The sequence below is a fragment of the Emys orbicularis genome, chromosome 24 (assembly GCF_028017835.1).
Source record: "Emys orbicularis isolate rEmyOrb1 chromosome 24, rEmyOrb1.hap1, whole genome shotgun sequence".
Lineage (NCBI taxonomy): Eukaryota > Metazoa > Chordata > Testudines > Emydidae > Emys > Emys orbicularis.
Window position 1 is genome coordinate 7,683,158 of NC_088706.1, and position 18,045 is coordinate 7,701,202.

The 18,045-nt window shown below is 46.2% G+C and overlaps 1 protein-coding gene across 1 annotated transcript; it reads right to left on the reverse strand.

The window, feature by feature from the left end:
* Positions 1-2,589: 2,589 nt before the first annotated feature.
* On the reverse strand, positions 2,590-17,572 carry DUS3L (dihydrouridine synthase 3 like). Its single transcript, XM_065422185.1, has 13 exons — positions 17,514-17,572; positions 14,714-15,020; positions 13,495-14,106; positions 12,330-12,371; positions 12,035-12,187; positions 11,715-11,831; positions 10,095-10,160; positions 9,895-10,005; positions 9,311-9,407; positions 7,488-7,563; positions 4,759-4,947; positions 4,507-4,635; positions 2,590-2,746 (listed from the first exon to the last, which is right to left on the reverse strand). The coding sequence occupies exons 1-13, from the start codon at positions 17,552-17,554 to the stop codon at positions 2,674-2,676; spliced, it is 2,013 nt and encodes a 670-aa protein (XP_065278257.1). The 5' UTR covers positions 17,555-17,572; the 3' UTR covers positions 2,590-2,673.
* Positions 17,573-18,045: the final 473 nt, after the last annotated feature.

An 18,045-nucleotide genomic window follows, 5' to 3' on the forward strand; every position in this document is an offset into this window, starting at 1 on the left:
CTTCGAGGCAGTTGAGAAATTGACTTTTAATATTAAACACTAGGAAATTATTAAAAAGGGGGAAAGGGAAACCCCCTATTCAATCTCACACCTTTGATTCGTGTCATTAACTTTTCATGCTGCCTCATCGCCTTTTCTTGCCCGAGCTGCTTTTATGCAAGATTTATGATGTGCCTGTGAAATGCTCGAAGCGTATTGTGTTTTTCCCCTCTCATGACCGACTACAATCTAGTCACCATGGACAATGATTTACATTTCATTTCCTTGCCTGAAAAGGATATGGAAATATGCCCGCTCATGAGCTGCTGGAAGACCCTAGAGAACAGGGAAACAGTTTATTTAGATAACTCTACAGGTGAACACGGTCATAATTTCAAAAGTGCTAAGTACCCCGAACTCCAATTTAAGTCACTGGGAGCTGCAAGTGCTCAGGCCCGCTGGAGAAACAGACTCACCACTGTTTAACATCTGCATGTGAATACTATGGGCCTGATTCTCTACTTGCTTGCATATGTTGTCATTTGTCTGTACAAAGTGAGTGGAAAAACTCCAGACTTCTGAATGTGGAGCATTTTTACTCTAGCTTTGCACAGGTGTAAGCCATGACATATGACAGACAATGGAAATATCAGGTCCACTGTTTCATTCACAGACTTACTCAAGGTGAGAAGTGACTGACAGGTGTGGAGCTAGCCAAGGTATTGTGCAACTGTTTTATGGTGTTGAGTCTTGGGGTGGGATTTTTCAGAAGCACCGAGGAGTCCAGGTCTTGAAAGTTAATAGGATTTAAGTGACTTGGATTTTCAAAAGCATTTAGGCTCCCAACTTTTTATCTTAACAGGGCACAGGAACATCATTAAAACCCAACGCTTGTTGTTGTTATGGCTACTGTCTGAACAGGTCCATTTTAGGTATTCCCATCTCTGCAGTGAAGAGTGGCATTCTTAAATGTAAATTCTCTGGTCCAAATATCTTTTCTGTACACAGTGATTAAATATGTACTGAGGGTAATCTGTTCAGCTGTAGTTCTACTTGGAAAAGGGGCATGTGAACACCCTTCTAGAAGTAACTCTAGAAAGGCAGAGGAACCCAGAGGGGTTAACACCACGTGCGAGAAGGAACAACTGCATCCACATTTGTCGCCCTATTCGTTGCCATTTCTGCATCAGCATGGCACATGGCTTGTATGGACAAGAGAGGGACTGGAACTGCACCCTCCTTTTCCCACTATAATCCAATCACCGTGCAAGTGAGCCAGCACCGCAACACTGATTCTAGAGTGTTTGCTGACACCTTGTATATAAACATCAATGTGAGACTCCTACCTCACTTGGAAGGGATGTAGGTAAAAGTGGCACCTTCTGAATTAACAGATCTGCTCTAGATATGTATTTAGGGTCATATGTGGCAAACTGACTGGCTAGAATCAATTTCTATGGCTTTTACTCATGGTAGACCTGCAGACCCAATGACAGATATGGGAGAATGAGCTCGATTTTGTTCTTGCCAATACATCTTTGACAGATCTGTTCAAATCCCAAGCGCAGAATCTTTATTGCTGTACACCAAGTGCAGTTGGGAGAGTTATTTGTATCAGGCTGGGAGTTTGTGCAATGTATTTATTGAATGTGTCAAAATAATATACATCTGAATAAAACCTGGAGAGACTAAGGGGAAGGCTCTCCTGGGAGACCATGTAGGGTTATTTAATGGTTTGTATTAATCCAGCTGCCACTCAGACAAACCACAAAACAAACCCTTCAACCACTGCACAATTGCTTTCTTTTTCAGTAAAAATGTAAATTGCCTCAGCAACTCTAGGTGTCCACTATCGATGTGAAAAAAAATCTCTTCCCCTGACTGAACACCTAGAGGAGCTGAGGCAATTTAAATTCTTACTGTAAAAAAGAAAGCACTTGTGAAATGGTTGAAGGAGGGTGTCGGGTGTGTGTGTGTCCGGCTCTCTCTCTCGCAGCTGGACCAAGCAAGGTTACATTGATGCTCGTGCTCACACCCTCAAGGTCTTTATCAACCCTTGCTACAGAAGCACCTACACAAGAGATGTACAATGTGCACATGTAAAAAAAAAAAAAAAAGCTCATGTGGTGAATTGAGGCAAGCCACTGACCAACAAGCACTTTATTTTTTTGCACCAAAGGCCCTGAGAAGGCTTTGGAGAAAATGTAAAAGTTACACAGAGATGATGGTCCAGTGGTTACGGCACTAGCTTTGGGCCTGAGAGATCCAGGTCTCTGCTCTGCGATGGACTTCCTGTGACAACCTGGGCAAGCCACTTGGCATCTCTGCCTCAGTTCCCCCACCTCTAAAATGGGAATAAAAAACCAAAACACTACCCGCCCTCCTGGGAGCTGAGCACATACACACATTTAAGATTGTGAGGTTCTCAGAAACTATGGGTAATGAGGACCACAGAAGTATTCTAGCTAGAGAGATCCTTAGATGGAAGATGGGCAGCTTTCTCAGCCAGAACAGGCTGAGTTGTGACACTTGTCCAGTTATCGGATTGTGTAATGACAAACATTAACTAGACATTAAAAAACCATAAAATTTTATTTAATTCCCAGCAGCCAGAGGCAGATAATCCATGTCTCACCAAATACAGCTCTATTGCCTTCTCTTGCTGTGCCTGTTTAAGGACTCTTCCAACCAGTCCTATCTGTAAGAATTTGCCTTGTGTTTAGGCAGGAAGGTAAAGTTTGTAGGTACAGGCCCCAAAAGCATCTCACTGCAACAAAACAGATTTGTATTCAAATGCATTCAGATTCTGACAATACCTCAGACTAACACACAGTCATGCAACATACACTCTGTGGTAGGCTGTGCTCTCTTTGCAGTAGGGACTAGGGGGTAGATTTTCAATTTAGATGCCTAACTCCCACGGACTTTCAGGTGCCTTATTCTCACAAAGTTGAATTTGTGTCTTGAAACTCCCCATTCCACCTCTCCTTCTGCTTACGCTGAGCTCGAGACACAGTTGGTGCTCCTATGTTAACGACCCGATCCCTCAGTGGGTGTATCATGACATAGCTGGTGTAAATCTGTGTAACCCCACTGACTTCAATGGAGTTGAGGATCTGTCCCATCAATATTACAGAACTCAAATAATATATTTAAGTACTAAAAGTTCACATTAAGGAATATTCTGGTTTGTTTTGTGTATATAAAATGTTTACAACCAAAATTCCTAAGAAACCAATGTTTTATTAATGCAGTATCATTATAATTTTCCACAAGACAAGACATGTAGGCAGTGAAATCCAGTAGAGTGAGCAACTATGTACCAACAGACTATAGACCTTCGGCATGAATATAAAGCTATCTGAATGCAGAGCAGACACTGTATACATTATAACCACACTTCTGGAAGCAGGCTAGTACTTAATTTCTTTTTTTACCTTGAAGGTGACAAATATATTTTATTAAAGTGCAAAGAGACTTTATATTTTAAGTTTTAAATGTTTTCATACTTCCAGTGAACAGTATAGAACAAAGGAGCTAACTGGATACTGAAGTTGCAAGGCTCTGCTTGGAAAATGGCATTTACAAAACTTGGCTGAAATGTATAGTTCTAGTAACTTGGTTGTAGGCAGCTGTTTCCAATACTAACAAAATGGACAAGGATTAGCTGCTCCGCCCCCACTCCCCCAAAAGGACAAGGCTGCAGCCATGTTCCATTTTTGCTTCTTTTCTGTTTCCACGGGATGGGACATAGCAGCTGGCTACACTCTCAGAATGCCATTTCAGTTGGGGCTGAAAGTCTGCAGAGTCATTTTTCAAGCAGTGTCTGTAGACTTTTGGATGCAAGAAAAAAAAAGTCTCCTGAAGTCTAACATTAATTCTGAAAACCTGCAGTGGATTGGAGAGGGGAAAGTCCAGCAACTCCCCAAGCTGTGGAATTACCTAGACTGGAAGCTCTTTGGGCAGGGGCGGTCTTTTTGTTCTGTTTTGTACAGCACCTAGCACATGACGGGGGTTCCTAGGTGCTACTGCAAGACAGATACATAATATACTGGGTACTGTGCAGTCAGTAAACTTGAAAAAAACCACATTAATTTTCCTCCTTGGTAACAGCCTTCAAATCATGGTCTGGGAAGCACACTAAGTGTCAATTCCTCTAGGTTTATATTGGCATCTCAGATAAGACTTCTCACAGTATAGGCATCTGTGGGCACGTACAAACACTGAGAGAGTAATATGGCAATACAAGGCTTAACTGAAAACCTACTGAAGTGAGGGTATTGCACCATTCTAGTCAGTCTCTTACTGTCACTTACTGTGTTGGGGAAGTATACCACGATCCTAACCAACTCTACAGCATTCTCATATTGAGTTGGGAGGTGGGGAGAGGAGGCAGGATAAAATATGAAGTTCCCATGATCTTTCCATGCCAGTATGATTGTGCATCATCTGGTATTTGAATATTAGGTTGCAGGATGAAATCACTATGACCAACTGTCTATTTTATGACAACTGTTAGCCATTTACCTTATTTTAATCCAGTCGTCCACGTTTTGGCTTGCCATTAAGGTCTCCAAATAGTCTCTTCCCATGTAGTAAGGAGGCCGCTCATTGATTTTCTGAGGTAGGTACTCCAATAAGCCAGCTGGAATATACCTCACAATGCAAATACATATATTAAATGTCACTGAATTTTATTATTCTACAAAATACTACAGTAGAGGCAGAGACCCAGCAAGAAAAAGGTTTCTACCAAAGATGTTTGCGAAAGCAAGTTACCTGCACAAAAATGACAGCCATTCCAGCATGAACTTCCTGGTTTTCTCCACCCCTTGGGTATCTGAACCCCAGTGTTCAAGGCCATAATTGGTGAAGTCTTTGAGAATATCAAATCTTTCATTGGAAGAGATGTCCCAGTGTCGCTGTTCTTTAACTTCAGTGAAAATCCAAGGTTTGATCAATGCCCCTCTGTGGTCAGACAAGATTGGATCAGAAAGGAAAATGGTTGTAACCAAAGACAGGGCTTTCCAGCTATAAGACTGAAGTTTAGCTACAGACTTGTATATGTGAGACATGGGATGACTCCAGCCAGACAGCATTTGTGTTACTGAGTTACCTCCCCGTGGGCACAGTAAGACTGCATTTCATTTTCTAGTTAAAGCCTCCTACAAACACAGCTCTGGCAGGAGGATCTGACCACTAACAAGACAATCCAGCCTTTTCAGGGAATCTGCTGGTTTTCATTTTGACCTTTTAGGGCTCAATTCTGTACTCTTATATGATCAACTCCCATTGATTTCCCTGGACACTGCACCCCGGCAAGTGAGAGAATAACTGAGCCCCAACTATTGTTTTTTTCCCATGTGCCCTATTTATTTATACTCCAGGAGCCTGCCTAAAGCCAAGACAGAACATGAAGTAATCATGTACCAGCATCTATTTAACCTCAGGGATAACAGGAGGTGTGGGAAATTGACTAATACATATATTACACACCTGAGGGATGAAAGGCATTAGGAAGTCTGTTTCTAAATTACTTAAGCCTCAGAAAATTCCACCCAGAGAGGTTGTGACTGAGCTAATGTCACACAGGAAGCAGATGCCAGAGAACTAGATCAAGGTTTTATTCCCTACTCAGGTCTGTTCTTTAACCACAAGAGCCCATAGAAGTGAGAGTCAGGGCAGAGCAAACAGAAGGTTAATCATCAGGATTACTCTAAGGCTGGGATCTGAGAAGTGAAATTGGAAGTAGCTTCCGAAGGGGGAACAGGGTCAATTCTCCAACAGATAAGAGATAGGCCAGTGGGCCAAATTGATCAGGGATTAGACAAAAAGGTCCCCAGGCCCCCAAATCACTTGTGCTGTGCTGTCCAACGTCAGAACCAGTTTAATCTGTATTGCAATATCAGAAAGGGAGATCATCAAGGCTGGAGCTTTGGATCTAAAGAGACTTGCGTTTTTTTAACCCGCTAGCTGATTAAGCGTTATGCCAACCCTAGGAGCAGCAGCTTCTATCCCAAAGATTAAACAGGAGTGTCACCCAAATCATGTGCTCAAGAGCCTGGTTTGACTGCGAATCATTTGCAATACCATGCACTTCCGCTTACAATTCTCTGTAAGCTGATGGTGCCCCCTTTAAAGGCTACACCAGAAGTAGCAAATAGTGCTGTAGCTTTCAACTCCCATGGGAGTCCTCTCTTATACCAGATACACTGTAACAAGCCTCCAAGAAAAGCCTTGCCAAGGAGGAAACCCTTGTCGTTTTGTTGTTGTTGTTTTTTTTTTAACAACCTATATGCCTCCAGCTTCCATCCAGGACACACCACACGATCCATTGTCTACAGCCAAGCTCTAAGATATAACCGCATTTGCTCCAATCCCTCAGATAGAGACAAGCACCTACAAGATCTCTATCAAGCATTCTTAAAACTACAATACCCATCTGCTGAAGAGAAAAAACAGATTGACAGAGCCAGACGAGTACCCAGAAGTCACCTCCTACAAGACAAGCCCAACAAAGAAAATAACAGAACACCACTAGCTGTCACCTTCAGCCCCCAACTAAAACCTCTCCAGCGCATCATCAGAGATCTACAACCTATCCTGAAAGATGATCCTTTACTCTCACAGATCTTGGGAGACAGACCTGTCCTCGCTTACAGACAACCCCCCAACCTAAAGCAAATACTCACCAGCAACCACACATCACTGAACAAACACTGACCCAGGAACCTATCCTTGTAACAAAGCCCGATGCCAACTCTGTCCACATATCTATTCAAGTGACATCATAGGACCTAATCACATCAGTCACACCATCAGGGGTTCGTTCACCTGCACATCTATCAATGTGATATATGCCATCATGTGCCAGCAATGCCCCTCTGCCATGTACATTGGCCAAACCGGACAGTCTCTACGCAAAAGAATTAATGGACACAAATCTGACATCAGGAATCATAATACTCAAAAACCAGTGGGAGAACACTTTAACCTGTCTGGCCATTCAATGACAGACCTGCGGGTGGCTATTTTACAACAGAAAAACTTCAAAAACAGACTCCAACGAGAGACTGCTGAGCTGGAATTGATATGCAAACTAGATACAATCAATTTAGGATTGAATAAGGACTGGGAATGGCTGAGCCATTACAAACATTGAATCTATCTCCCCTTGTAAGTATTCTCACACTTCTTATCAAACTGTCTGTACTGGGCTATCTTGATTATCACTTCAAAAGTTTTTTTTCCCTCTTACCAACTCTGAGAGGCCAATTAAGTAAGACAACTCCCACCTGTTCATGCTCTCTGTATGTGTGTATATATATCTCCTCAATATATGTTCCATTCTATATGCATCCGAAGAAGTGGGCTGTAGACCACAAAAGCTTATGCTCTAATAAATTTGTTAGTCTCTAAGGTGCCACAAGTACTCCTATTATTTTTGCGGATACAGACTAACACGGCTGCTACTCTGAAAAAAGTAAATAGGAAAGGCAGCCACTTACCTTGCAATCATAATTCCTGAAACTCCAGTCTGCATGGCTCGATTAGCATCTTCGTAGGACAAGATATCTCCATTTCCTGTGTTGGAGAGGAGAGAATCCAGGAGGTCAGAGTGGCGCACAAGATCAGGTCAAAATGAAATGGCACAGGATGAAACTCAAAAGTGCCCTTATACTCTGAAAAGTGATCCTGTAAAATGGCATTGGGGGCTCCATGTTTATTCTCTCACAGGTACTACAGATTAAATTTATTCTTTTTACAAAAGGATTTTTTCTAACTGCCAATCTTGAAAATTCAACCTGGGACCTGAGGGTCACGACAGGTTTTTTGCCTTGTGTGTCACTGCCCAACAATTCAGAGATGCCAAGCTTCCTTTGAAACATTTAGAACGTTTATTTAAAAAAAAAAAAAAAAAAAAAGTAGGGAGGTTTCTTGGACCTCTCTCCCCCCTCTGATCTCCCTGCAGAAAACAGGACCTCCCCCCTCCCCCAGAGAAGCCAGGAACAGTTCCTCCTCTCCTCGCTGTCTATGGCCAAGGGGAGGGCAAGGATCCCCTAGCCCCCACCCTCAAACAGGGAGAAGGGGAGGATCAACTCTAGGAAAGCTGCCCTCCTAGGGCCCTTAATTACCTTGGCAGTGCTGGGCCTGAACCTCCTTCCTGGATGATTCTTCTCCTTCCTCTGGTACGTTCCCTCTTTTCTGCCATTGTCTCCTTCTGCCCCTCTGGCTTCTCTTCCTACACAGACTGAGCAGTGAGGGTCTGAGAGGAGGCAAGCCGCAGTGATTGTTAGTAGGGCTTGGGGCGCTGGATTCACTGCCCAAGCCACAGGCTGTGTTGCGCTCTGACTGCCCTGCGTGAATCCTGCTGACTTGCTCTAGATACCTAGAGCATGTTAACACAGTCCAGCAAGGTCTGCATGGGGCAGTAAAAGTGTAGTACACAGCCTGTGGCTGGGGCGGTGAATCCAGCAGCACCCCAAGCCATGCAAAATCACTATGACTCACCTCCTATCGGACCCTCACTGCACAGTCTTTGAGTGAGGGGGCGGAGAAGAACGCCCTTCACAGCTGCAGCGCAATTTGTTGCGTTTCTCAGACCCGAGTGGTGGTGACTGACATGCACACACCTATTTTTGTGTGTGTGTGTGTAAGTAATATTTTACAGGTCAAGTTCTATCGTCAGTAACTTTCAAATTCTGCTGTTACACCTGTGCAACCGTATTATCTTGCCCTGGGGTTTCGGAAGCATGAGGATAGAACGGTGTTAGACAATAATTCAACTGACGATTCATGAACAGGAATGAACTACAGCTCACCCCGCCCAAGCCCTCATGGTTCCACAACGCTAACAGGAGTTTAATGGTAGATGAGACTTGGAATACACAAGGGGACTGTGGGGGAGATTCATCTGTCAGTTCATTGACCTGAATGGAGTTATACTACAGTAGAACTGTTGGGTAATTTTTCAGACCAGAACTGCATTTTAAGCTAAGTGGCCAACCACTACTGGTGACAGCCGATCTATCACCTCTCTGACATCACTTTAGGGACTTGTCATTAGTTCTCTCTCTGCTTCACTCTTCCCTGCCAAGACTGAATGTGCTCAGGTCTCAACTTCCCCTCAAACAAATAATGAAGACAATCTCACTGAAGGAGATGCAAGTTTGGGGGGGGGGGGGGGGGGGAGAGGGGAAGACAGATTTTATGTTAATTGGATCCGTAATATTTTAACCATACACAGATCACATTTCAGAAAAACAAACTGTTTTAAAATAACCAAATCATTAAAAAGCTAAAAAAATAAAATCAGCAGAGAGAAACATACCAAATAGAGGCATTGGGCTGGCTAATTTAGCACACTCTGCTATGTACTCCCAGTCTGCAACCTTTGTGTAACGCTGTTCTCTAGATCGGCCATGAAGCTAACAGAAAGAAGTTACAATTAGTACCTCACCAAGTAATCTAAAGCAGCTAGGTCGAGATACTACAAGAAAGGCAACAAGTTCAAAATGGATAAGAGTGAAATGCTTTGATAGCACAGAAGCTAAGCATTCGGCAGAGGTCAGTACTGCAGTGAACAGTAGGGAAACTGGTTAGCAGAATTCAAAAAGACATCATGAACAAACATAACATTGTCAGTGCTGCAAGCTAGAGCAAGAAGCCATAGGGATTATCAATGTGGACAGAGACCAAGGTGGTATTAATGATAATGTGTCCCTCACTGTAGTATCTCCTCCCCTCAGAATACAACTTTGCACAGATGTCTGGGTTCATGCCTCTATCCTGATGCATCAGGCACAGGCCACTACCAAAAAGGATTATTGGACTAGATGCACTTAAATGATGACAGACAAAGCATCATGGACTCTGGCCAAATTCCTGACATCAAACACAGGAAGGGGCCCATACCGTGACCATGGAAGCTCCCCACTTCCGGATGTTGGGGATTACTTTATGAGCTAGGTTGACTTTTTCTTGCACACCAGTCCTTATCTTCACTGTCAGAGGAACATCCAGTACCTGCACAGAGGGAGGAGTAAAGCTAAACCAGACAAAAGAGCTTTGTTTGGAAGCTCGTTCTTCTCAGCCAGGGGATGCCTGGTACTCACCGAATTCATTCCTCTGACTATCTGTTCAAACTTGTTGGAACGGTTCATTAAGGCACATCCACCCCCCTATGGGATAAAACAGGCACAGTCAGAGATCCTTGTATTTTCACCTAATCCAAGAACCTTGCTGAAATTAACCAGACAGCTGCTTTTCATTTGTATAAACTAGAGAAGATTTGCACTTTCATCTTGAAGTGCAGTCAAGATTGACAGTGCAACTGCATGCTGTAGCTTTGGGGGACTATATTGTATGATGTATATGAATGGTTTATGTATTATTGTGGGCCAGGGATTGTATGTAGCTTAGGGTGGGAGCATTACCACAGTTCCTCCAGGAACTAAAAACAGTGGTGGATAATTAAGACGAAATTAAAACAACCCCAGAAAGGTTGGACTATCCCTGCAAGTGGCTCTCACACACTGGCTCAAACTGGGTTTTCCAGAGACCAACAGACAAAGAAAGGGCTTTTGGTCTAAAAAGGCTGAGTTTAAACTGACACAGGGCTTTCTTTTTGATTCAGCAAATGGACAGGACCTTCTGTCCACAGGGGGTCCCCAGCCTTGTGGAAGGGTTAGAAACACTTTGCCATGCCCCAAGAGTCTTGTGGTGGCTGACCTCTGGTAAGCCTTTTAAGATGCGGATAGGGACTTATTGTTTTTTTTATGTTTTCTCTGTAATGCTTTTGCCCTAAGAATAAATGTATTTTGCTCTGTAAAGGTTGGTTGCTTTGACAACTGGTCTACACTGTAGAAACACCTGGAGAAAGGCTAATCACAGGTGCTGGACCCCAGCCAGACCTGCTGGGGAAATCACAGTGAAGTGCAGAGGGACTGCAAGCCTAAACACCCATCTGGAGGAAAAGAGACACAGGTCTCCACATGAGAAAGGTGACAGCTAGGAAGCCTGAAACCTTTAAGTGGAAGTCCTGGAGGAAGACTGGGGTGGAGGGGTGTCAAAGGTGCAGTTAACCCTGAAACTGTGACAATGATCAGAAAGGCCACTCTACAAACTGCACCTCTCTCTTCAACAGATCTGCCCCTGATGTAAAATTTAGGGCTGTGGCTGCTGAGGTCATTGACAAAATAAGCTCTCACTGGGGTGTTAGGCCTGCAGAGCATGAGCTGCATTCTGGCCTGGCTTGCACACCCGCAACAGAACTAACTAGTGTTAATTGTTAACACAAGTTACTGGGCTCCCTACAAGAGTAACTGGTTGAAATTCCATGGCCTGTGCAGTACAGGAGGGCAGATTAAATGATCTAACGGTCCCTTCTGGCCTTATTTTCTATGACCTAGGTTCCAGTTGAAGATGATTTGTTGCTGAGATGCTGCAGGATTCAGAATAAACCTAAGCTTGACTTTCAGATCCCAGGCTGAGTTTGCAGTGCTGACAGTTAGAAAAGCCATCTTATTATTTGTAAGATGAACACATTTGCTATGAAGTCATTGAAACAAGCCTTGGAATAGAGAAGGTTACTCTGTGTGTAGAAATAATGGTCCTTAGACTGAACAGGCAGTGGCGACATTTAAGTTGTGTTGTGAACAGACAAGGGATTGGGAGGAAAAGCAAAGGAAAGACACCTGCTCAGAGAAAGGATGGAGGATATTGTTAAATGTTACCTTCTTATACACCAGATCTATTGGGCACCCAACATTGATGTCTACAAAATCCATCTCAATGGTCTGGTTCAGAAGCTCTGCACATCTGGTCATAGTGTCTGGAAATGCTCCCTCCAGCTGAAAGGGAAAACAGGACAGATTCAGCCAAAATGAGCTGAACTCTCCAAAAGAAATGCCCGAGTCTCAGCTTAAAGACACAAGGGCAGTTCACCCACAGGGAAAGTTACTCCCTGCAGATGCCCAGTGGACGATGTTTCCCCAAGTAAGAAATACATGAGTTGTTTCTGGATTCCCTCATGGCTGAAGTGACAATACTGGACCTGCACTCCAAAGAGATCTTCTGTGTAGTGTCGCTTCAAGAGAGCCCATTCAGATGACTGGCCTTGGAGCAAGTTTGTGCACACAGCCATTTCTCCACAGGTGACATCCGCTCCAAAACGCTTGCATATTCTCCGGAAAGGGAGGTTACCACACTGAAACCCAGAGCAACAGGAGAGAGTTGGCAAAAGTTTTGACCTGCACCACTCACGTGAGGAACTTGTCCCATCAAAGTGGTTTTACAGCCAATTTTCACAAGTGGAAAAAAACAAATTCTGTTAGAACTATTCTACCTACCGTTGTTAAGGGAGCCAGGTAGAGTTTGCCTTGGATATCCAACTGGAAAACAAAGACAGGAAAGGCATATTAGAAGAGCTAAAATAGTGAAGGCCAAGTGGGGAATTTCAGTTACACACACACCCTGGGAGTTTGGCTTTTACAGAATTTATCACATTTCCTTTTAGTTTCCATGAAAACAGTATGTTTTTAAATTAAGCATTCCTCTGCAGCATTTGAAACCCCACACTGCAGCACTGCGCTAGGGCAGGAGGACTAGAAAATTAAACTGACTCATCTATTTGCATTGCCCAGCTGAGTGAAGTGAAAAAGAGCTACAGAAATGGGGAAAACAACATTTTAGTAATAGCAGGTGGTACGAGAAAGAGAGACGGGAGCTAGTTTTTCTGAAAAGCAATGATTTTTTTCTTAGCCTGACAGCCTTTCTGGGTACATTTCCTCTTAAACATCCTGAAGCATCTGCCAGGTGAGTTCAGATCAGGCAGAGCTAACAACACCTACAGCTAGGTGGGTTTCACATGAGCAAGACAAAAATATTTTTCTGAACAGCGGACCTGAAAAGCATTTATTACAAAATGACAATTAACATCACAACCTTCAAAGATCCAAATCATTAACTGTCTAACCATGGTTGAGAACCAAACTTGGGGGAAGCGGGTAAAGGGATTTTGGATAAGCAGGAGAGCAACGTATGATGCAAGCTGCAGCACATGGGGGTGGCAGCCATTTTCTGACTTTCAGGCTGGATAATTGGGTTTACTCTTTTTATAAAGAGAGAATAACTGAAATACATTTTAAACCAAAGGCTCAGACCGGAGACCTAGGAGTTCTCTAATCACAGTAGACAGCATCATTAGATAGCTGTGTACTGAGGCCTCTCCCCTCACTAGGGGTCTGAGATACCAACCTCCACTGCAGTATGACCCCACAAGTAAAAACCTTTTTCTTGTTTAAATGCAGAACCAGAAAGACTTCTCCTCCACCCAAGAACTAAGGGCATGTACACGAGGAATACTTCACCAGCACCTCAACTACACTCACCTCAGCCAAGACTGCCAGTCACCCTGGCTGAGGCTTTTCAAATGCAGCTTTAAAACTACCTGATTGTTGCCCAGTACCACATGCACCCACGGAATAGGACCCCATCCTCAGCTTTAGCACTTACTCTTTTTTTCTCACACAGCCGCAGTTTTATAACATCTTCATCTGTCACCGGGCCTATTGTTTTGAGAGTGGAATCCTTTGATGCATCCGCTAGGCAGGAACTCTGCAGGACCATTGATTCAGGAGCTTCTCCCTTCTCTGACACTGCGAGACATTCTGGTGCCTCCTCTCCAGGAGGTAGGACATCCATGCCCTCTGCATTCCCTTTGGATGCTGTGCAGTTTGTCATCCCTTTCTCCCCCATTGAGTTGCCTGCTGCCTTGTTTCCCGCATTGCCTGTGCTGCTGGGCTTGCCCAAGTGACTAAGGTACTCACTGGATTTGTCAAAGCAAACTTTTTTCTTGCGCAGTCGCTGCTGGAGCTCTTTGCTGAGGCTGTTTCTCACCAGTGGTTTCCCTTCCCACTGCTTTACAAGGTCCTCATTAATGATGTTCCTGTAGTCCTCCCCCAGGTGCGCCCTAGCAAAGCGGCATGTGACTCCATAAACGCACTTTCCGAAGGTCTTGAAGAGTACGCAGCTATCCCCGAGGTCTGAGGGCTTCACAGCCATGTACTCCCCAACATCATGCAGGAAGCGGCACTGTGAGCCAAAGTAGCACTTCTCTGCACATTCCTTCAACGACAAAACACACTTTCAATGTAAAACCATCACCAACCCTTCTGTGTAAATGGGCTCATTTTTACTGTGCGTGTCAGCTTTGTTTCCAGGAGGAGTTCCATGGACTTCAGTTACACACACACACACACACACACACACACACACTCTGACCATTCCTGATCGCTTGTCTAGTTTAGAGAAACTAGCATCAGTGTAAAACATCAATGCAACTTCGCCAATGCAAGCTCCTAATGTAGACACACTGGACCAGTGCAAAATGGGGCTTGCACTCATACAACTTACCCGTGACTTATGGGGATATGTTGCACTAATGCATATTCCGTATTACCCTCTTGCAGTACATCTACACTGGGGGGTGCAGGAGTTGTGCCAGCACAAAAACTACCAGACTAGACAGGGCCTAAATAAAGTGCAAGCTCTCTGAGGCTTTATAGCTGAATTACCCCCTCCTGAGAATAAATAACATCCATTCCATAGGTATGTAGATGGCTCATTCATGACATATTATTAGGATTCCAAATGCATGCTAGGTGTTTTACAGCTAAAGATATTCTTATCTAAAGAACCTGAAGTTGCCAACCATAGCAGGCCAGCCACTTACCTGGATTACTGATTGGCACAGCCTGTCCTTTTCATATTGATTTGGCTTCATACATGGCCGACTCTTATTCTGGCCTCTGGCTCTCTTCCGTTCCTGGGGTTTCTTCTCCTCCTCTTTTACAGCTTCCTCTTGGCTTCCTTGCTTCCTAACTTGATCACCACCATCTAGCTTCATCTGTTTTGCTGGCGGCTCTGTCTGGTCATTGCTACTAGGATCTTCCTCCCCATCATCTTGATTGTTTTCCTGATTCCTGGATTCCCTTTCTGCTTTGAGATAAGCATGGAACTGTTCTTTCGAGGTGAGATACCTACAGCGCAGGAGAGTGCTCTCATTAAACTTCTGACTGATCATTTGACATGTGCTACGTTAGACAGCAAAGTTTACTGATGAGAGAACAGGCAGACTGAAAGAAGCATATTCTACACAAAGGAAATTAAAACCAGCATTAACTTTTCTGACCACAGGGATGCCACAAAGCAAAACGTGAAGTAGGATCATTCTTGAGCTAGTCTTTTTGTCTGCTCCACAGACATTGGGCTTACAGGGTTATTGAAAACCAAGTTAAGGCCCCAGTTCTCCACTACACTGAGGCTATGACAAGACACAGTGGGCAGTTAGAGGGGTCCTATTCTAACTTGCACTGCGGATGCCAGGTGATCCAGCAGAAGGTCAGGTACAACAGAGCTCAGGTCCCCCCTTTCACTGTATTCTTCCCCTTATACCAGAGTAGGGGGATAGCTGGCAAAGGAAATAGATCCACTGGGAATCCCCAACTGTGCAAAAATAGGGTGGTTTATAGCTTGCCTCATGTTCAGTGTGGACATGGAATCTATGGACACAACAGCTCCCAAACCACTTGGATTAAGGCAGTGTGATGTAGGCTGTCGCCTGTAGCATGTATACTGCCTCTCTGCATTAAAGATGAGGCCTGATGTACAGTGTATTCCTCATCTCCATGGTAGATCTTTGGGGCTGGAAAACTGGGTTGGAAACCACTGAAACTGAGGAAGCACCACAGGCACCTTTATAAGTAGAACAGCCAGCCTTTATTACTAGCATCTTCTAAAGAGAGCAGCAAAATACAGTGAAACTTGTCGTAAGTGACCACTTATGCCAACTTTATCGATACCTCCTCCTCCCAGTTTGTCCATTTCTTCCACTTATGATGTTTTGTCATAATCCTTGATTATGAGCTTACTGGGGCAGAGACTGTCCATACAGTGTATAGCACCACAGGACCCCAATCTTTGACTGAGGCCTCTAGGCTACACTGTTCATACAAAAATTTATTCACAAGACTGACAAGAGACTGATTGCTTAATGGAGGTGGGGCAGAATTATAAACCGAACATTTGAGGATACTTTAGGATGGTTTCCTAAAACAAAAGGGTGGACCAAAAATCCATCTTTAGGCACCTAAATAAAAGTGGTGTGATTTTCAGAAGTGCCAAGCGCCTTCAGCTCTTGCTGACTTCAATGATAATTGTGCGTGCTCATGACCTCTGAAAATTTAGCCACTTTTATTTAGGTACTGACTTTTAAACATGTAACTTCACAAAGCTTGCTGTGGTCTCTCACACAGGTTTCACTAACTGACTGGTAAGCTGAGGACAGTAACTTAACTCATCCAGGGCAACAGTCACAAGGCCAGTAACGTTTTCCAGTTCTCCCATATTTGTACTCTCTCCGTAGTTTGCAAGGCATCTTATGAGCCTTCCTGCAAACTGATACGGTCTCTGCCAAAGGCACCTGTTGATATTTGCTGGGTGTTGAATGGCCAGCTGCTTTAACTACCTCAACCCACAAAGTCATGCAGGATGAGTGGAGGGATGGGGACTCCAGGGGCCATCTGTCATGGGAGCAGCCTGGGGAAAGACACTGTGGTATTTTAACAAAGCAGCAGGTCCTCTGTTGCTGATTCTTTTCTTTTAAGTACCAAGTAACGAATAACTGATTTTCTTTCAAGAGAGGTGAGCGATGCGGCCTTCCAAGCGCGTCACCCCAGCCCGGGAAACCAGAGCATCCGGTCCAAAGCCACCCAAATTCTGCGGCCCGAAGGCTCCGTGGACCACGCATCAGGCACCCAAAGGCCAGAACCAGATTGCATGAAGGGAGCGGGGGGGGAGCGGGGGGGGGGGGGTGGAGAAAGGATGCTGGGGATGGGGGGGGCTCCTGGGGTAGCACAGGAAAGGGGTGCTGGGAAGGAGGGAGGGGGGCTCCGGGGGAAGCAGGAGGGGGGCTGGGAATGGCGGGTGTCTCTGGGGGGGGGGTCCCTGAGAAGGCAGGGGAAGGGGACCCTGGGGAGGGGGGCCCTGGGGAGGTCTCGGGGGGAGGGGTGTTCCCTGAGGGGGCGGGGAAAGGGGACCCCGGGGAGGGCGGGGGGGGGGGTAAGGGGACCCTGGGGAGGGGGCGGCGGGTTCCCCGAGGGGGCGGGGGAAGGGGACCCCGGGGAGGGCGGGGGGGGGGTAAGGGGACCCTGGGGAGGGGGCGGCGGGTTCCCCGAGGGGGCGGGGGAAGGGGACCCCGGGGAGGGCGGGGGGGGTAAGGGGACCCTGGGGAGGGGGCGGCGGGTTCCCCGAGGGGGCGGGGGAAGGGGACCCCGGGGAGGGCGGGGGGGGTTCCCCGAGGGGGCGGGGGAAGGGGACCCTGGGGGGGGCTCCCTGGGGAGGGGGGCTCCCTGAGGAAGGGGGCCCTGGGGAGGTCTGGGGAGGGGGCGGGGGAGGGGGTTCCCCGAGGGGGCGGGGGAAGGGGGCCGAGGCGAGCCCGGCCGAGTGAGGGGGCGGGGGCGGCCCGTACTCACTGGGCTCTGATGGGCGCCACGCCGGCTCCCGCTGCCTCCATGCCGCGCGCCGCGGGGAAGGCCCCGGCTCGCTCGCTGGCTCCACCCACGACGGCGGGCGCGAGCACTGAGCTCCTAGAGCGAGCGCGCCCGCCTGGGTCACGCGCACGTGAGGGCCGAGGCCGGGGCTGGCTTGAGAGGAAGGTAACAAGGGAGAAGGACCGTACCATGTAGTCTAGGGGGGGGGGGGGGGGACCCAGGTCATACCATGTGGCCTGGATAGTAAGAATGGCCTGGCCTGGTGGCTCAGAGTTCCAGGCACAGGCATGGGGCAGCAGCCCCAGACCAAGCTAAGGGCTTGGAGCAAGGGGCGAGCCTGGGGCAAAGGGCCTGCCCAGCAGCCAGTGGGACGGAGGGTGACCCTGGGACATTGCCCCAGCTGCTGGCCTTGCAGCACACACCCTGGGTATTGCCCAAACTCCCTGCTGGGGTTTGCCTTTATGCAGCTGTTTGGGGCTGCACCCTGGCCATGCGGGGCTGGCTCTGTCATTTG